Source organism: Aedes albopictus, chromosome 2, assembly GCF_035046485.1.
Source record: "Aedes albopictus strain Foshan chromosome 2, AalbF5, whole genome shotgun sequence".
Taxonomy (NCBI): domain Eukaryota; kingdom Metazoa; phylum Arthropoda; class Insecta; order Diptera; family Culicidae; genus Aedes; species Aedes albopictus.
In genome coordinates, this window is record NC_085137.1 from 214,879,271 (window position 1) to 214,900,910 (window position 21,640).

Here is a 21,640-nt window from a genome sequence, read left to right on the forward strand (position 1 = left end):
GTTACCATCAGTGTGTTTTTCGATTCCCACAGGGTTACTAGAAGTTCAAATTAAAAATGAACCCTGTTCGTTTGCATGAGGTGTCGTTCAAACCAACGGGGGTAGACTATACTACAAATCTAGTGCTTCAACGACACGATCGTTGTCTTTTTCGAAGATATTCGATGACATTGAATCTAGATAGGGTTTGTGTTCCATCAGTAATCTCACGCTCCCAATTTCATCCTATTCGAAAACAAGCGATTACGGCACCGATTGATTCCGTTCTTTTTGTTTTCATGCGTGCTCACTCCTAACAAAAAATACAAAAATAAGAAACAAAACAAATAGTGCTTCATTCCTTTGTTTATCGTAGGATGAAAATGGGAGCCACATGCTTAATAAGGGAGCCAATACCCTAGGTCGAAATTACATTTTCGTAATTACGTTTCGAAAGTGCTTACTTTTCAATCGGTGAAAAGGCAGCAAATTGGCCTACTTTTCCAACCACACTTTAACAAGTGTGCCGAAAAGTAGTACTTTTCGGCACTGTTGTTTGAATGGACAATTTGCTCCTAGTTTGGCTTAATTTATCATAGTTAACAAAGGTAATATGCCGGAAAGCAATACATTTTATGTCCGCGCACTTTTTTTTCGGTCACTTCCTGTATTATTTCTTCCAAAAACTTCTCCTTTTAGAAGAAAAACGTACCAGATTGAACTGGACGAAAGCTTGAAAATTTGCGACAGCCATCTCGGTCTGTCCTGGTCTGTAGGCCTAGTGAAACGCCTACTTGATCGGATAATAGGCTAAGACGGCTAATACACGTGAAAGCCCGCTTGCATGTTTTCTCAGAATGTGCAGTTAAGGTTGTAATTGATGGGTGTTTTTCGTAATTACAAAAAAAACTTTGTATGCAACACGTTGCAAAACTCGATTTTTTCAGCACTCGTTGTATTTATCCAACTCGGTAAGCCTGGTTGGAAAAGTGTACAACTCGTGCTGAAAAAACCATCATTTTTGCAGCTTGTGGCATAAATAACTATTCCAGCACTGCGAAAAACGTTCCGTTTCATATTTTAGTACAAGGCAGCGTGCAACGTAATAACGCATTTTTTATATTAAAATTCTATTTTTTGAATGGTATTAAAACACCAACGAATGGAATAAAAGTAGAATAAACTGTTTTTATTAAGGGATTTCAGTTTCTAGTGTAACTTGAACTTTGCTGTGGCTTTCATTGAATGTACACAGTTCATAATTTTAAACATATTCGAAAATATGTATGAAAACTCGCTATCGAAATGCAACTTTATTCGAAGGCGATTATGGATATCAAAACATAAAATCAACATTGCAACCCCTTTTCTGCAAAACTTTGTACAATGAGAGGCAAATTCGAACACCAAATGTTGTGGAAGGATCATATGTAGTAGGTACTAAATCGTAGATTCTCGATACTAGCGTTGGATAAAACATCAACAGTTTAGGTAGATCATTATTGTTAATTTTCTTCTGTATCCGAAAAAATTACCGAGCGATTCTGCTTTTCCTGCTAAAATTTCAGTGGATGTTTTGTTGTTGTTACTCCATACTGCATAAAACGGGCATTTCAAAATATCGGCGGCTTAAAATGACGTTTCCATTGGAAAGTCACTGGAATGATATGGGAAATTTCGTTAAGCTTGGCTTAGCGTAAGCCGTCGCCTTTATTTGCTAAACCGGTGTGAAGAAATGCAAATATTTAAACCTGGCTTAAGAATTTGGCTTAACTTTAAGTGTGGTTTAAGATAAACCAGGCTTACGTCGTTAAGCCGGGTAGGTGAAGAAATCGGCCCTAAAACCTCTAAACCTCTATATCTGGTATGAGGATGAAGTCTGGAGTCTGGCGACCAGAACATCCAAGATGGCAGACTTATATCCAAAATGGCGACTCAAAATTTAAGATAGCGGCTTTTTCTTAAGAGTTTGAGGCTCAAATATCACAAGCAAGATAAGCGATATGATTTATGTTAAACGTATGAAAGTGCGATATTCATCATCATGTCACTTGAGTTTTGTTGAAATGGGTTATCGAAGGCACGAGAAAGGCGCCATCACCGCTAAGTGGATTAATTAAGGTTTTTCTATTTTATGTTTCTTCATTTGTTGTTTCAAGAATGTTCTTTGCTAAAACTGAACTAGAGAACTGGTCGCTGAAACATTTTTTTTCCAATGTGTGTTCAATCCACCGATATTATCTCAGTGCATCATAATTTGGGATTGTTTGAAACGTAATCATCGAAAAAGCCCGAGCAAGTTCAGAGCAAAAATAAACCCAATTCCATCAAGATCGAAACAAGTTTATCTTCCGCAATCAGCCACTAGATGCCTAGAGCCATTGTCTTAGTGTTCCCGCCAACTTCTCGACGTTTCACTGCCAGCGATGTCGGTCGCTAAACGACGGCGGCGCTGCTGGTTTTGCTGGCGAACGTCGTCGTCGTTGTCGTCATTTAATCCACTATGATTATTGTTTTGTTGTACTTGATATTGATGGCAATAGGGCCCGCCCCGGCCCCAGCCCCGGCCCGATGACGACGACGTTCGTTGTTTTAACGTATAATTCTAAAAAGTGCACAGGGCTCAGTCAAGCGTGCAGAAACATTTTGTTACATCATATGTAAAGCCGCAAATCCACTTCACACTCATGTATGGTACCTGTGTGTAACTGCAGCGCAGCAGTGGGTTTGTCCCAGCAAACATACATATGAGTAGGGGCGGTCCAAACCATGCTTGAAGACGGTTCATGCTGATCGTATGCCTCAGCTACTGAAAGAGGGGTATGGTTTGAAATGCAAAGTTTTAGGGATAATGTGCCTTTTTTATTACAAATTTCTTGAAAAAAAAATATGTACACGTTTTGTGAGTACTATTAGAGGTAGACAACAATAATATACCAACTATAATTCTAACGCTGTATTAATTACTTTGTAATGCGGAAGATTTGCGTAACTGACACATTTTTGTTCAACTTTCCTAGAGCATTCCAAAATAAAAACTTTATCATTCTTAGAAACGCTGTTCTCAAAAATTGAAATTGAATAGAGTGGGATCTTGCTTAAATATTGAACCTTCAATTAATCATTTCCTCGTGTAGAGCGTTTTACTCCGTACCCACCCATGCTCGCTAAAGAAATCATTTCAATTTCCATCCACTGCACGTTTTAAATGTGCTGCTCTCTGATGAATCCAACACTCGAGCTTTCGAGACTACTCGACAGAGTGCTATACCACGAGCGATCGTATCCGGATTCCGTGGCGCTCTAGCTAGCCAGTTGTCATAGAAACTGCGTTGGGGTTTTTGACACTTGTTGGACCGATGGTGGTCCTTTTTTTTTCTGAACAACAGTAAAATGTCCAGACTTGTCATGGTAACAAATGAATTTCCTCTCGATCGCACAGATTCCGTCATCCTCGTTTCAAATTGTGGTTTAACAAGTGTCATGTGTCATAAGATTCAACTGTTTTTTTCTTCTCCGAAAGTTGGCTTGGTTCGCTGGTCAAGGTCGAACTGTTACGATCATGGTGACATGGTTTAGTACTTCAACTATGGCTTTTTGGCTCACCTGCCAGCAGCCTGATGGGGATTTCCAACAATCAACTTGGAATCAGAATCATTGTGTTGTGACCTTAAGTTTAAGAGAGTCATCTCCAAGTCTCCAGTTAAATAGATTTTTTTAATCCATTTAAACCCATTAAAAACCACACCCGGCGAAGACTGGCGCTTGAGTCTAACTATTTAGCACTGTTTTTGGAGGAAATGAATATGCAGAACCCAAAGGTAAGGCCAGTTCCCTGCCCATGTAACTACGGTTCTGAGTAGAGGTGTGCGCCGCCGCGCCACACCGGCGCCACCGCCGATTTTTAATTCACGCCGCCGCTGCCGATTCTTTTTCGGCGCGCCGTTGCTTACGCCGCCGTACTCCAATTTTCTACGCCGATCCCAAAAACGCATTGAAAAATAATATTATTTCTTGGGGAGCATCCATTAAGTACGTCACGCCAAAATTAGGAATTTTCAACCCCCCCTCCCCCCTTCGTACGGGTTTTTCCTATACTTAATACATTGCTTGTCACACTTTCACAAACCCCCCTCCCCCCTTGGACCATGACGTACTTAATGGATGCCCCCTTGATTGATTTCATTATAATATTTCAAGCAATTTATTGGAGTCATCTGCATACATAGCATTTGTAAAGTCGTTTTCAGTGGTGGTCCATTTTTATGGTCCAAATTTATAACAGTTCTTGAAATTTAGAACGCTAAATATAGATCAAATTACGCTCAGTTTCACCGGTAGTTGTTTTAAATTCTAAACTTCGCATGTCGCATCAACGATGTTTTGAAAGTGATAAAGTTTGTCCTTTGAGTTAAATCGAGTATACAAAGATATCGGGGGTTCCTGAAGATAACTGATGGCTGCTGAAAGATCTACGGACTCCGAAGATTGTAGAAAATGCTAGTGCTAGTGATTCTAAAAAAACATGTTGTTGTCGTATACATCTCCAGAAGAGATAAAATTTTCCAGCAACTCTTTTGAGGATTCTTCCAGCAGTTTTGCCAAGAATTCCGCTAGGAGTTCTTCCTGGAACTCTAGAAGTTTCTTCTGGAATTCCTTTAAGAGTTTATGGAAATTGCACTGGTAATACCAGAAGTTTACTCCGGTAATTCCTCTTGAAGTTCTTCAATTTCAAGTTCCTGTAATTTCTGTATCAGTTCCTCCTGGAATTCTTCCAGAAGCTTCCTTAAGATTTCTTCCTGAAATTCTTCCAGAGGTTTCTCCGGAATGTTCTAGAAGTTCCTGTGGGAATTTCTCTAGCATTTCCTCCGGGAATTCCTCCGTTGATTCCTCCACGAGTTCCTTCGGGGATTCCTCACCGATTTTTTTTTTCGGGAATTACACAAAGAGTTTCTCCGTGACTGTCTCTAGAAGTTCTTGCAGGAATTCGTCTGGGAAACTTCTGGGAATTCGAACATCTTCGGGAACACCTTTACGAGTTTCACCGGGAAGAAATGCCCCAGGCAACTTCGCTACGAGTTGCTCTATAAGTTTTATCTAGCAGTTGCACTGGGTATGCCGAAGTTTCCTCCGAAAGTTCCTTTAAGAATTCCCCGGAAGTTCCTCTAGAAGTTCTTCCGGAAATTCATGTAAAGTTCCTTCAGTAATTCCTTTAGGAGATCCTCCGAGAACTCTTCTAAGGAGTTCCTTCAAGATATCTTCCGGGAATACATCCAGGAGCTTCCTCAAACGCTCCTCTAGGAGTTCTTCCAGCAATTTTTTTAAAAGTATCTCGGGAATTTCTCTAGAAGTTCTTCCGGGAATCCCTTTATGAGTTCATCCGGGAGTTCCTCTACGAGCTCTTCCGGGAATTTCTTCATGAATTTCCTTGGAATTCTTCTAGGAGTTCCATCGAGAATTTCTATACAACTTTTCTCAGGAACTTATGTGGGAATTCATCCGGAAATTTTTTAGGAGTACCTCCGGGAACTCCTCTACAAGTTCCTCTACGACCTCCTCTAAGAGTTCCTCATGGAATTTCTTTACGAATTTCTTCGGGAATTCCTCAAGGAATTCTTCCGAAAATTCTTTTAGGAGTTCGTCCGGGAACTCATCTAGGAATACCTCTGCTTGTTTTTCTACGAGTTCTTCCTTGAATTCCTGCCCGAATTTCTTCGGCAATTTCTCTAGTAGTACCTCTCAAAATTCCACCGAAAGCTCATCCGGCAATTTATTTACAAGTTGCTCTCTGAGAGTTGCAAGGAATGACCAGAGTTTCCTTCGAAAATTCCTCTATGAGTTCCTCCAGTAACTCCTCTAAGAATTCCTCAGGAAATTTCTCTAGGAGTTCTTCCGTGAATTCCACTGAATGTTACTCTGGCAATTTCTCTAAGAGTTCTTCTAAAATTTGTTTCCGGAATTCTTCCAGGAGTTTATCTAAACGTTCCATTAAGATGTTTTTTTGGAAATTCGTTTAGGAGTTCTTCCGTGAATTCCACTGATAGTTCATCCGGGAATTCCTCTAAGTGTTTCTACGGGAATGCCTGTACGAGTTCCTCCGGGATTTTTTTTTAAGTTTATGCGGAAAATCCTCTAGAAGTTCCACCGGGAATTTTTCTAGAATTTCTTTCGGGAATTTATTTTGGAAGCCATTCTGGATTAATTTTTGCGAAGCTGATATGTATTCGGCGTCATGCCGATCACGCCGCCGCCGCCGGCCAAAAAAATGCAAAACGCCGCCGCCGACCGATTTCAAATCGGCGCACAGCTCTTGTGCTGAGGCCTTATTGCATGCAGATATACGGTGTATTTAAAGCAATCATTACAGGTTAATTTAAAGTGGAAATGAAAATTAATCGACTGATTCAAGATTATACCAGTAGGGGAATTGTGGGTAAAATGAACAGGGTGTTGTTTTACAGCAATTAGCGTATTTCTGCATGTTTTAACGATTGGATGCTGTGTGATAACGTAAAACATTATACTTCTGCTGATCTTGAACTTAAAAATTGAATAAACCACTTGATTATGACGAAAATATCAAAAACCACACAAAAAATATGCTCTGATGTAAAATTGAGCTTATCTGAATTAAGGTCAATTCGTATATTTTTCGCAAATTATGGCATACATGTCATGTGTGATACCATATTCCAATAATGTACTTCCAAAAGATAATATTCGGTTGAAATGAAAAATTAGGTTACGCTTTCAATACAATTTTTAGAACAACTTTAAAACCAGAACGACTTGGGGGTAAAATGAACAGCTGGTTCAAACTTTACCCATTTCTTATAAAATTTTGTGCAAACTCGATATATTGAAATCTGTAGCACATATTTTGACACAACTAGTGCAAAAAGTTGAGGAAAAAAAGTATTTTGCGCTCATAAAATAAGATTTTTATCCGAAAAATTGCTTGTTTTAGTACATTTTTTACAAATAATTATTTCAGCACATTCCAAATTACATATCAAAAGTTTTAAAAGTGTAGCATATAAAGTTTGTATTAAATTTGTTGGCCTACACTTGAATATATTGAAATTATACATTTAACCCTTATGTGTCCGACAGGGTACCCGGGTACCCAGCGCCCATTTAAAAAGCACGGTGTAGAAAAAGGCAAAAAGTTCGTCGGACACATAACGGTTAAACTTATTTTTGAAGACATGTTCATTTTACCCCCATCGAATGTTCATTTTACCCACACTATTTTTCGTGACTCTGTTTTCTTGCATGTTTTGTAATCGAAAATAATGTAAGAAAACTGTATTTTTCATTAATATTAATCCAGAACTCTTTGAATATATAGCCATCTACGATATTACGGGGTGAAAAATAAAGATTTTGTCATATTTACATTGGAAACGACCACAAACGCTTAGGGTGTTCATATTACCCCCAATTCCCCTATGATCGTAATATGATTCTATAATTGCCCATTTCCACTTTAAATCAACCTCCACGAAAGAAAATACTTATAGATCGGCTAAAGAAACTTCCTCTGTATTCTTGGTCTCGTGTACACGTTTCTTCCACTTCCTTCTTGACGTCCTACTTTCCTACCACTTTCCTCTAGCTTTCTGGCGTCCGCCCACAACAATGGACGACGCCTCCCACTTTCTTACTTCTCTACTCCTACCTTATTCGAACTTCGTTCTCACTTCTTTGGGGCCCGCGCACTGCAACGCCTTCGCTCCGCTCCTGCGTTCGTGGGATTATTGGAACGTTACACGTAACCTAACTACAAACGTTTTCTTTTTTTTAACAAAATTCAACGAATACTACACGCGACCAATCTCATCAATACTGGACGTTACACTGCCACTTGTTACAGATTGCTCCCTATACAGTCATGACTCGCTGGTTGGGGGCTTAATAGTTGGGTGACTTTTTAGTTGGGGCCCCGTTAGTTGAGCTGTCAGCCAACTAAAATGTACCTGGATGTCATAATTCAATGTCAAACTGAAAATGACAACCAATCTGTAATTCCGAGGGGCGAGCTAATGAGTTTTTGGTTTCTTAAACTTTACTGATAATCGAAAAGAATTTCTATTTCATATTTCTTCAAAAAAAGAATATATACAATTACTTCGAAACAAAGGCAAAACATCGGTACCCAAGCAACCAAAAGTTCGAATTCCACTTGAAGAACGAACTCAGAAGTTCAAGTTTGGTTCAATTCCAGTTCCGTTGAACTTAATTCTCCAAAAAGTTACTCTTGTATTGTTTATGAACTTGGAAGTACATATACAAGCTTTTGACTTCTCTTAAAAACGACATTAAAGTCGAAAAAAGGTTCGAAAAGAACTTTTGTTGAACTTTAAATCAGAGTTCAATCAAATATTAACCGAACTCATGTTGAACTTTTGCGTGCCTTTAAAACTCAAATATAGTTCATTTGGACATATTCCAACAACTTGAAATCATCCGTTACGAACTTGTTTCGAACTTGTGTTGAACTTACTACTTAAAGTTCGGATAAATATTAACCGTACCAAAAGTGAACTTCACTTGAACTTCGGCGACAGCGGGGCCGGGGAGAAGTTCTCATTCAATTAAATCACTCGGAAATCGAGCCCAGCAGCCACAGCTTGTGTTGATTTCACAAGTACACTTTGTTCCACTATAATATTTCGACGTACTTACTTGTAATCAATGCAAAGGATCCATATTGTGTGGCTCAAAGGCTGCCCCCGCAGCGTACAACTGTTCCCCCCAGGATTCCGCCGGGGGTTTTTCAGCTGCGCACAAAAATTTTTCAGCTTTGCTGAATGTTTTCACACCCGTCTCACTTGTCGCTGCAGTGCGCTGGTAATCGCCGCAATCGTAGTCACTGGATACCAAGCTGAAAACTTATAATCTTTTCTTAAAGTCGATGCACTGGCCCGAATTTATTGCTTTGCACTGCGAACCACAACAAATTGAAAATGTCAAACTGTGTAAGTTCACAAGAAGTTCCACGTGAACTTCTTTTGAACTTTCGACTTCAAAAAGTATTCCAAGTTCAGGGAAAGTTCACACGCTAACCTGAATGAGCTCTACTATATGATATCAGCACATTGAGTAAAATCCCACAGTGCCTAACAACACATACACGGAGTAGTGGTTAGGCACCGACTTTCAACGAGGAGAACCCGAGTTCAAATCTCAGTAAGTAAAAAACATCAAAAATTATTTCAAGGTATTGATCAATTTGGATTCCACATGAACTAATGTTTCTTAATAATAAATTACTTTTGAGGACTAAACACATTTTTTTCATTTTTTCGAAGTTTATTTTTAAGCTGAATAGCGTTCCTTTCAGCAACACAAGTGTACTTTTTGTGAACTCAAGTTCGGTTAACTACTTAAAAAGTGAGCTGAATAGAATGCTATTCATCTTCCTTCGAATAGCTGATTAAGCCCAAACATGCTATTTTATCCGAACTTTTGGTTGCTTGGGTAATCTTTATTTTGTCGATCATTGAAAGCGTTTTGTGCTTGCTTTTGGTCCGGGTGGTTTCATAAACATCTATATTTTCACTTCACCGACTAAAAATGGGTGAAAATAATTATTTCTCGCATTGGCCATATATGTATCTTGCAAAACGTATCAGTTTTGCTCTAAATGTTAAACAAATTGAAAAATTTTCCTTCTTGCTTCCAACCTAAACATAATTTAAAAAAAAAAACAATGCGCACGCCCCTTGTGCTGCTGTCACTTCACCCAACTAGCGAATCGAATTCGTTGGTTGGGTGGAGGTTGTGGCTCAACGAGCGGGTTCCGACTGTATCAGCATGCAATAAGGCTTCAACACCGTGGTTACTTGGGTGGGTTAGTGGGTTGGTGTCAGGCCCTGCGAGCCAGTCGTAAAAAGACAAAAGGTTTCCAAAATTCTGTTCTCGAACCAGCGTTTCAACAGGTCAGCCGGGTCGGTTAATATTTGTCCAAACGTGTCTTTCACGGGCATCGTAGCATTTATCTTAGCCCAATTATGGCGACGTTAAACATCGTAGAGCCTCTAAGTCCATCCTAGAGCCTCTAGAGGAAACGGATGTCGCCGATGTTGGCGACTTTCTCGCCTTCGTCGGCTAGGGAGTCCGTTCACGTTCGTTTGTCCAGTCAACATGAACGTTTCACATCCTTCTCGATAGCCGAATAATACTGATGGGCTACGGCTTTGGCTTCTCGTGTTTGCGCTCGCTCTTTCGCGGCTTTTGCGTTCCTTCACTCCTATATTTTCCGCCAGGTATCATTTGTGATAAATTGCTTTCTCCGGGTGCAATTTATTCTCGCCGGTGGGGATGAAGGCGTTTTTGATGGCGCTCCATTAATCTTCCACGCTTCTACCTTTCGGAATATCCGCAGAGCGGTTCTCCAGCTCCTCGACGAAGGACATTTTCACCACAGTGTCTTCCAGTCGGCGTTTGTTAAACTAGCGCCCGATTTTCTCCTTTTGTCGATGGATCCTCGCTATGCGCAGCCGGATCTCGCCAATTAGGAGATGATGGCCAGACGCAATGGAGGCGCTACGATTGTTCCACACATCAAAAAGGCTCCGTCTTCATTTTTGGCTATTGCAGATGCGGTCGATTTGATATTCCGTCCCAATCACCATGTCATTGTTGTCCCAAAACTCTGCAAACAGCTCTCCGTTCTCGCTCATTTCTCTGAGACCATGGCGTCCCATGACGTCATGGTCCGAGTTGTCGGACCCAACCTTCGCGTTGACGTCTCCCACGAGGACCTTTTTGATTCTTGTCCACGACAGCACTCAGTTGGTTGTAAAAGTCCTCTTTGTATTGCATTTCAGCAGCATCGGTTGGCGCGTAACATTGGATCATGGTAAGGTTTCGAACCTGTGTTCTGAATCTGGCCATAATTATCCTACAAATATCCATTAATAGGTTCCCACTTAATAAGCGCAGCGTGGGCGTGAACGCTGAGCAGGAAACCAACTGCAACACCACCGTGGCGAGGGGCGTGTGAACTTCACATCACAGGCCAGAATATAGTAAAATTTGACTCGACGCCAATTTGTGTTCTCCAAAGTTCGGCCAACGGACTTCGTACCGTACTAGGACCTCAAGCTTCATACAGCATGCTTCATTGGCTAGTTGTGCCAGTTTACTCTTCAGAGCTCTTCTGAGTAATATATTAGCCATTCCAAGGTTGTCCGTTGTTTTGCGCTAATAGTCATTGCCATTGAATCAGTTCGTAATCTTTCATTTTCGGTGTCTGTATCGGTTTTTGGGTTTCGGGAACAGTAGGTTTTTGGCCTAAGGTCCCCTATCCACCATGGTGGGGCTGCCACCTTAGGTGTAGCTTCCGGTGGAGGAGCATTTCATACTCAGCCGCTGGATGCCAGAACAGATACTGTTTGAGCCGCACCTCCTTGGTGAACAGACGCTCGGGTTGTACCTCCTCAATCTAGCTGAAAATCAGAAGGACAACAATGCCCATGCTGATCTACCGCTTAGCTGGCGGGCTTTGTCATCGCTTGCCCGTGGAAGCATGAGGTAGGAACTTGTGAGGAACATAGCTATGTTTGACGCTCTCTTTCTTGACTTACCGTTTTGCAGGGTACGTAGATCAGAGTCGATGAAATGATTGGTTCGACGAGGAGTGCAGAACGGTTTTGGAGAAGAAGAACGCAGCGCGGGCGATAATGCTGCAGCATGGAATCCGACAGAATGTGGAGCAATACAGACAAAAGCGGAAGCAGCAGACCCGCCTCTCCCGAGAGAAAAAAAGCGCCACCTGGAAGAGGCGAAGTGCAAGGAAAGGGAACTGCTGTGCCGTTCACAAGAATCGCGGAAGTTCTACCAGAAGCTCAACGCATCCCGCAAAGGCTCCATGCCGCTAGCCGAAATCTGCAGGGATAAGGACGGGAGACTCCTGACAAACAAACGTGAGGTGATCGAAAGCTTGCAGCACTTTGACGAGCACCTGAATGGCGAAGAGGATGTAGTCACGGGCAGTGGAGCAAATGAAATGACTATGTTGGTGCAGCAGAGGACGGGAACAAACCAACTCCTATGCTCAAAATCAACGAAGCATCTGATATGGACAGTATCGCAGCAGAACTCATCAAGATGGTCCTATAAAAGTTAGTCACTTTGATAATGATTTCACAGCGCAATATTTTTTTGTCTCGAGAGCAAACTTATGTGTCTCTGACAGATTTTGGGCCGCTGAATCCGAATCCGGGCTCAGATTTGCTCCAGCACGTCACGATTTTGAGCTATACCTCAATTTATAGGACAAAATATGTGATTTTGGGCTTTCTAGACTGCAAGTAATTAAGCGTGGAAATATATATTTTTAAGCAATCAACGGATAAATGGGTCAATTAACATCTAAATTTATGACACATGCAAAAAAAATCGTTTTACCAAACCAAATTCGATAGATTCAAGCATTTAATGTCAGTATTGAAACTTGCATGCAACTTTTGGAGGGTGACTTGTATGGGAAACATCGTACCTGACATAAATCGCTAAAAACTATCAAATTCGATTTGGTAAAAAGAAATATTTTGCATGAGTCGTTAATTTAGATGTTAATTGACCAATTTATCCTTTGTTTGATTAAAAAATATATCTCCATGCTTAACCCTTCAGCGCGCGCGCTGTTGTAAAAAGTACAACACTACCAAAAAACCTCGCTTTTCGTATACAGCGCGAGCGCGGTGCAGTTTCGGTTGCTTGATGGCTCGCGTCCTGGAAGGTTAATGGCTTGCCGTCAACAATGCCCAAAATCGTATATTTTGCCCTATAAATTGAGGTATAGCTCAAAATTGTGACGTGCTTGAGCAAATCTGAGCACGGATTTCTGATTCAGCGGCCCAAAATCTGTCAGAGACACATAAGTTTGCTCTTGACACAGACCTAAAGTCAATATTTGTTATGCTGTGTTTTTCATAGGGGCCTAACTGACTTGATCGATTTCTCTTCGTCGACTCTCCCTATCGCTAATAACTTGATCAGAACAAACAAAAACATTATTCTTTTTGTTTCTATAGCAAGATGTAGTCGGATTCATTCGAATCTCGACGGGGCCGGGAATTACGACAAGCTGGGATGAACTCTCATACCTATTCTTCAACATTGCTCTGGAGGATGTTATGCGACGAGCCGGGCTCAACAGCTGGGGTACGATCTTCACGAAATCCGGCCAATTTGTCTATTTTGCGGATGACATGGGTATAATTGCTAGAATATTTGGAATGGTGGTAGATTTGTACACCCGTCTGAAACATGAAGTAGCAAAGATCGAGTTAGTGGTGAGTGCGGCTAAAACAAAGTACAAGGTGGTAGAACAATTTGTCTACCTCGATGCCTTTCTGATGTCTGACAATAACGTGAGCCGTGAAATACGAAGGCGCATCATCAGTGAAAGTCGGGCCTATTTATGGGCTCCAGAAGAAACTGCGATCAAAAAAGATTCAGCTCCGCACCAAATGCACCATGTACAAGACGCTAATGAGACCGATGGTCCTCTTTTTTTTTTCTTCTAAACCATAGGGGGATAATCTGCTCAACAGACACCCTAACAGAAGGTTAGGGTAGTGTAGGTCTGAGGCCGTCTTCTACAACAAAATTAAAAGCCAGGACTACTCTCTCCTCGTACCCACTAAACCATTCCTATGGTCGCCAAACCCTACGTCTCTCCGGAACCACCAAGAAGGTATTGCTTCAGAGAGGGGCTAGTGCACATCGCACCCACAAGGTTAGCTGCGTAGCCTGCAGCAACGAACATCGATGACTCGCTTTGGAGAGTCCATCACGGTAGCATGCTGGCGCTTAGCCAGTTTCCCGAGTGGTCCTCGCCACTCCCTTTGTCCTCGGAAGGCGGGCAGGGTCAATCCCGCCCGCGCCCTACTGCTGAGCGGACATCAAGAACTGATGCCCACATGCAACCCGATCTGGCCTGCCCGCAAAGGAAGGGTATCACTACCCTTCAGGCCCTATCAGATGCATCCGTAGGTTGCAGACAGCAGGGTCTCACCTACCCCGACCCTTGCCGGGGACCCCTTTCCAAACGCAGGCTCAGATCCAATCCAGTAGACTGACGCCACGACAGCACCGCTACCGGGACTTCCTCTCCGCGGCCACATAATCGCTGTAAGGGTCGATCTCGACCGCAGGGCACCGGTATGACCTACGAAGCCGACTCCGAACCCCTGGACCACCTCTTGTACTGCATCTGGACTAGCCACTCTCCGAGTCCACGCGCCACCTCCTCTGTAGCTCCCAGACGAATGGGTGATAGCCGTTAAAACGGCGTTCCAGCCAAACTCATCCCTACACATCCTCTGGACCAAGTTGTCCGGATTTGTGTCCTCCCCGCATGTGGCAAGTATGCGGTCACGCATTGTGCGAAAACGCGGGCACACGAACAAAACGTGTTCCGCCGTTTCCTCTAAACCATTGCACACTGGGCATTCGGGAGAATCCGCATGCCCGAAACGGTGTAGATACTGTCGGAAGCAACCATGACCTGTAAGGACCTGTGTCAGGTGGAATGTAACTTCCCCATGGCGCCTATTAATCCAACTATCCAACGATGCCCAAGCAACCAAAAGTTCGGATAAAATAGCATGTTTGGGCTTAATCAGCTATTCGAAGGTAGACGAATAGCATTCTATTCAGCTCACTTTTTAAGTAATTAAAAGTACACTTGTGTCGCTGAAGGGAACGCTATTCAGCTTAAAAATAAGCTTCGAAAAAACCAGAAAAAAATGCACTTAGTCCTCAAAGTAATTTATTATTAAGACACATTAGTACATGAGGAATCCATATACCTTGAAATAATGTTTGATGTTTTTTACTTACTGAGATTTGAACTCGGGTTCTTCTCGTTGAAAGCCGGCGCTTAACCACTACTCCATGTATGTGTTGTTAGGCACTGTGGGATTTTATCAATGTGCTGATATCTTTTAGTAGAGCTCAATCAGGTTCGCGTGTGAACTTTCTCTGAACCTGAAGCCGAAGGTTCGAAAAAAGTTTACGTGGAACTTCTTGTGGACTTACACAGTTTGACGTTTTCAGTTTGTTTTGGTTCGTTATTTGAACAAGTGCAAAGCAATAAATTAGTACCAGTTCCAATAATTTAGAAAAGTTTATATGTTTGCAGTGATTACGATCGCGTCGATTACCGGCGCGCTGGTACGACTAGTGAGACGGGGTTGAAAACATGGGAGACTATTATCCGCAGCTGAAAAAAACTCCGGCGGAATCCTGCTCTACCAGTTGTCCGCTGCGGGGCAGCTTTTGAGCCACACAATATGGATGTTTTGCATTGATTACAAGTAAGTACGTTGACATATTATAGTGAAACGAAGTGTACTTGTGAAATTAACACAAAATGTGGTTGCTGCGTTCGATTCCCGAATGATTTAATTGAATGAGAACTTCTCCCCAGCTCCGCTGTCGCCGAAGTTCAAGTGAAGTTCACTTTTGGTACGGTTAATATTTATCCGAACTTTGAGTAGTAAGTTCAAAACAAGTTCGAAACAAGTTCGGAACGGAACATTTCAAATTGTTGGAACATGTTCATATGAACTTCATTTGAGCCTTAGAGGCACGGAAAAGTTCAAAATGAGTTCGGTTAATATTTGATGGAACTCTGCTCTAAAGTTCAACGTAAGTTCTTTCTGAACCTGTTTTCGACTTTAATGTCGTTTTGAAGAGAAGTCAAAAGCTTGTACATGTACTTTCAAGTTCATAAACAATACATGAGTACCTTTTTGGAGAATCAAGTTCGACGAAGCTAGAATTGAACCAAATGTAAACTTCCGAGTCCGCGCTTCAAGTGAAATCCGAACTTTTGGTTGCTTGGGTGGTCCTCTACGGACACGAGACATGGACCACGCTCCAAGAGGATCTGCAAGCACTTGGAGCTTTCGCGAAACGCGTGCTATGGACGATCTTTGGCGGCGTGCAGGAGATTGGCATGTGACGGTGAAGGATGAACCACTCTACGCTCGCTGCACTCAACGGTGACCCCAACATCCTGAAAGTGGCCGAAACAGGACGGATACGGTGGGCAGGCCATGCTGCAAGAATGCCGGACAACAACCTTGCAAAGTTAGTATTTGCTAACTACCGGTTGGTACAAGAAGGCGTGGAGCACAGAGAGCACGATGGGTGGACCAGGTGGAGCGTGGACGTTGGAGATCTGCAGCTGCAAATCGAGTATTATGGCGGCAAACAGTTAAGTAAAAATTATCTGAATAACTTAGTTTAATTATGAAATTGATGCTGAACTATATAAATGAAATGTATGAAAAGAACGCAGATACGCCCGCATGATACTAAACGCAAGATTTGTTCGAATGAGTGTAACTAATTTCTATGAGTAACTTGCCACTGATGTTACCCATGAATCAAAAAAGTAAGGTCATTACCATTTTTGATTGTCAAAACAACCTGCCTAATTATCGATCCAAATGGTTTCTCGAAATTCAAAGTCACGATCACCTACATCCAAACATTTTGGCTCTCCACCACCCCATAGAAAACTCACCTCAACGCCCGGCACACTTACCTTGAATTGGTTCCACCAGCAGTCCCAGGGTGAGGCAGATCAATCCAATTAGGACCGCCGGAGCACATGACAGCACGGATGCCACGCCAGGAAGCTTCATCTCGAACCGGCAGTCCCCCCGTCCGGCAATTATGCTCTATGCGGCAGTGTCAAATTACACCTGTTCAATTTTTAAGGAAATAAGTCTCAACTGGATTTCCTACTCCTCACGAGACGTGCGGCACCTTCTGCTATCCACTTGATTTAAAGTAAACACCCTGCAGCAGCCTCGGAAGTCAAACCCGTTCAGTCATCGTCGCCACTCCTAAATCACCCAATATCACACACAACTCGGTTAAGTAATACCTTCGGCTTCGGCTTTGGCACCGTCGTCGTCGTCGACGTCGTCGTTGGAGCCACCCGTGATTGGCAGTCACGAAAAGGGGGCCACCACAACCCAGAAACTGGTCTTCACTCGCACCACCCGAGTCTTTCACTTTCGTTTGAACTAGGGGTATCTCTACAATGTGTCACCGCCAACAAGACGCTCAAAGCACTTCACTTCACTTCGGGACGGGGTGTGTTGATTGGTAAGCAAGCAGTCAGCAGTGGCAATCGTTTAGGTCGTCCCCCTAGCTGGTGCAATCATGATGGTTAACCTGATTTTGTCTTAAATCTATCAAAGCGCGCTCAATCAAATGGTGGCTACGAATGTAGCTAGTCTTTGACTGGCTTGTGTCGAACTGAATCAACTAGGTAATCACTGCTGATTTTAATGGCAGGTTTAGAGCTTGAGATACAATCGGTGGTTTGTGACTCTGCATTTTAAATAGTTTGTCTGGAGTAAACAATCGCAACATTTTGAAATATGGAAGTTTATTAAATGGAATAACTACCCAAGTAACCATGACGCTTTATATAGAGCATTATTTTCGACTTATAGTGTATTATATGACATGCGATATAAAGTTGTTTTGCCATATAGGCACCATTAAAGTAGGTTTAGAATCGAAAGTGGCGCTACTATTGTTGATTTAAAGCAAGCATTACTGTAATGATTGCTAAAGCATATAAAACGCTTGTACCTTATAGCTAATGCAATCAAATCGTATGGAATGCATACTTAATGCATCATGTCAAAAAAGAAAAAAAGTATGTTTTTCATTTTTCTATCTATTTTTATCTTCCGATACTCTCACTTTGATGTTTTTTATTGTATTTCGGGATTTGAACCTAGACTGCTGAAACTGACCACGATGAAACTCGGACGCGCTAACGCTGTGTGCTACGATACCATGTATTTTGCACCTGGAAAAATGTGCAACATAAGGTAACGTATACTTAGCTCGTGCCTTATTGAGTTGTGTTTCCAGCAACTCTAAAAAATGTGCCGGGGTCTGAATGCCATCAGTTATGTTACTCTCGAATATAAATTCGTTTTTGTTCCCTCAGCATCTGATTGTTTTCATGTCCCAACCAAAAACCCAAAAAACCATACATAATATACATTTTCACGCAGCAACATCTGAGCATGATAATCTAAGTGCTCCGCAACAATCCATGAAAATTTTGGTTTGTTTTTCTTTTGTTTTGATTGGTTCTGTTTCTAAATGTGTTTTACAGTTTTTTTTTTTCGAACTGAGCGAAATTTTTCTGTTTACAACGATGGAAGCTTTAGTAAAGGTATATATAAAGTAATAAATGCTTGCATTATTGATTGCTATAAAACTTTTAACATGGTAATGCAATGAAGCATTTAACAACGGCTCTATAAAACTATACAGAACTGTCAAAATATCGTAATGCTTCAATGCTTTCATAATGTAGATTAAACGCTTCATTACTTGACAGATGTAAAATAAAAGTTATGTTGCATTAGCTAAACTATAATACGATTGAATTAATGTTATGATATAATGCTTGTGGTTACTTGGGTATGTTGTTTGCATCTCCTGAAACTGGGTTATAGCCATCCGTTATATAGAAACATAGGAATTTCAATGGCATTCTATCAGGTCGTGGTTTTTAAGGTTCCATTTGAGGTCCCCGAAATCTTTGGGCACGATTGTTTATGCCTAGGTTTTGAAATTTGTTTCAGACACGTCAAAAAATACACTTTTCTTACATTTTCGCGAGAAAGCCTCGTAATCTTGGACTGTATAAACGATGCGATTTACATGCATCGGATGTCTTCGCGGTCTTCGACAAAATGTTTAGTCTAACACACTAGAAGATCTACTTAAAAGCATCACAAAACTAAAACAAAAGCCATTAGGTTTTGTGACGGTTCCCAAAACCTCTACAAGACTAATTGGTCATCAAAATGTTACTTGGGCAGGATATATGAAAGGTTTAGTGAGAGAACGGGGGGATTCTGATGGATTCCGATGAGGTTTCAAGGAAGTTACAGATTTGAAGTGGGAACGAATTTCAAGGAGTTTAAAAGGAGTAGGGTAAATGTACCAATAGTGGTGCTATTAGTAGCTCCTTGTAGAAAAATAATTAAATAAAATTGATAATACCACAAAATAAAAAGTCTCAAAACGTTAATCGGTAGTTTTTCACTTAAATTTGATAGGAAAAATGTAAAAACCATTGTTTATTTCAGTTTTTGCTAATAAATCACTTGCACCAACTATAGGTACACGGTTCCTATTATGGAGGTAAAATTTATTATTGGTTCCTATAGTGGGGTGGAAGCTCAGGTAAAATATTATCTCCTGGGCGCCCATTAAAAACACCACCCCCGGCGAAGACTGGCGCTCGAGCCTAGCTATTTAGCACTGTAGTTGGAGGAAATGCCAATGCAGAACCCGTAGCTTCCGGGAAGGTAAGCCCAGCTCCCTGGGTTAGTGGGTTGGTGTCAGGCCCTGCGAGCCAGCCGTAAAAAAGACTAGCACCGGAAAATCAACAAGAGAAGAATGCGAACCGATACCAATGGCGACGACCACAGCGACGAAAAGGGACTTGCGATTGGAAGCTCGGTACGTGGAACTGCAGATCTCTCAACTTCATCGGGAGCACCCGAATACTCGCCGATATACTGAAGGACCGCGGGTTCGGAATCGTAGCGCTGCAGGAGGTGTGTTGGACAGGATCTATGGTGCGAACGTTTAGAGGTAATCATACCATCTACCAAAGTTGCGGCAACACACGTGAGCTGGGAACAGCTTTTATAGTGATGGGCGACATGCAGAGGCGCGTAATCGGTTGGTGGCCGATCGACGAAAGAATGTGCAGGTTGAGGATCAAGGGCCGATTCTTCAACATTAGCATAATAAACGTGCACAGCCCTCACTCCGGAGGCACTGATGATGACAAAGACGCATTTTACGCGCAGCTCGAACGCGAGTACGACCGCTGCCCAAACCACGACGTCAAGATCATCATAGGGGATCTAAACGCTCAGGTAGGCCAGGAGGAGGAATTCAGACCGACGATTGGAAAGTTCAGCGCCCATCAGCTGACGAACGAAAATGGCCTACGCCTCATCGATTTCGCCGCCTCCAAGAACATGGCCATTCGTAGCACCTTCTTCCAGCACAGCCTCCCGTATCGTTACACCTGGAGGTCACCACAACAAACGGAATCGCAAATCGACCACGTTCAGATTGATGGACGGCACTTCTCCGACATTATCGACGTCAGGACCTATCGTTGCGCTAATATCGACTCTGATCACTACCTGGTGATGGTTAAACTGTGCCCAAAACTCTCCGTTATTAACAACGTACATTACCGGCGGCCGCCCCGGTACGATCTAGAGCGACTGAAGCAACCGGATGTCGCCACCGCATACGCGCAGAATCTCGAGGCAGCGTTGCCGGACGAGGGTGTGCTCGATGTGGCCCATCTAGAGGACTGCTGGAGTACAGTGAAAGCAGCCATCAACAACGCAGCCGAGAGCACTATCGGGTACGTAGAACGGAGTCGACGAAACGATTGGTTCGACGAGGAGTGCAGAGCGGTTCTGGAGGAGAAGGATGCAGCGCGGGCGGTAATGCTGCAGCATGGAACCCGACAGAATGTGGAGCGATACAGACAGAAGCGGAAGCAGCAGACCCGTCTCTTCCGGGAGAAAAAGCGCCGCCTGGAAGAAGCGGAGTGCGAGGAAATGGAACTGCTGTGTCGTTCACAGGAAACACGCAAGTTCTACCAGAAGCTCAACGCATCCCGCAAAGGCTACGTTCCGCAAGCCGAAATCTGCAGGGATAAGGACGGGAGCCTCCTGACGGACAAACGTGAGGTGATCGAAAGGTGGAAGCAGCACTTCGACGAGCACCTGAATGGCGAAGAGAATGTAGGCACGGAGGACCAAGGCAGCAGAGGAAATGACTATGTTGGTGCAGCAGAGGACGGGAACGAACCAACTCCCACGGTGAGGGAAGTTAAGGATGCCATCCACCAGCTCAAAAACAACAAAGCGGCTGGTAAGGACGGTATCGCAGCAGAACTCATCAAGATGGGCCCGGAAAAGTTGGCCACCTGTCTGCACCAGTTAGTAGTCAAGATCTGAAAAACCGAACAGCTACCGGAGGAGTGGAAGGAAGGGATAATCTGTCCCATCCACAAAAAAGGCGACAAATTAATGTGTGAGAACTTTCGAGCGATCACCATTTTGAATGCCGCCTACAAAGTGCTATCCCAGATCATCTTCTGTCGTCTTTCACCTAAAGTAAATGAGTTCGTGGGAAGTTACCAAGCCGGTTTCATCGACGGCCGGTCGACAACGGACCAGATCTTCACCGTATGGCAAATCCTCCAGAAATGCCGTGAATACCAGGTCCCAACGCATCACCTGTTCATCGACTTCAAAGCGGCATACGACAGTATCGACCGCACAGAGCTATGGAAAATTATGGACGAGAACAGCTTTCCCGGGAAGCTGACTAGACTGATAAGAGCAACGATGGACGGTGTGCAGAACAGCGTAAGGATCAGTGCTGGGAAAAATCGTGAAGTTCATTCTGCGGAGTCAAAGCTATTCAAATCACAGCTACCCATGGTTTTGAATGCAAAACCGTTCGCTACGGTAGTCTAGCTTGTTGAATTTCATTAGAAACCCAATGTTGCTACGGTAGTTTGCTACAGTAGATCGCTCTCGCTGTT

At 42.7% G+C, this 21,640-nt stretch overlaps 1 protein-coding gene across 7 annotated transcripts in view; it reads right to left on the reverse strand.

Moving 5' to 3' along the window:
- Positions 1–21,640, reverse strand: part of LOC109401719 (pancreatic triacylglycerol lipase) — a 71,816-nt gene that overhangs the window by 30,959 nt on the left and 19,217 nt on the right. For 5 of the 7 annotated variants that reach the window (XM_019674306.3, XM_062851108.1, XM_062851109.1 and 2 more), the window contains exon 2: positions 16,553–16,856. In XM_019674306.3, coding sequence (XP_019529851.1) covers positions 16,553–16,652 — 100 coding nt within the window. In that variant the 5' untranslated portion in view covers positions 16,653–16,856. Of the gene's footprint in view, positions 1–16,552; positions 17,413–21,640 lie in introns of those variants that run through there. The other 2 variants (XM_062851111.1, XM_062851110.1) reach the window with 2 other exon arrangements.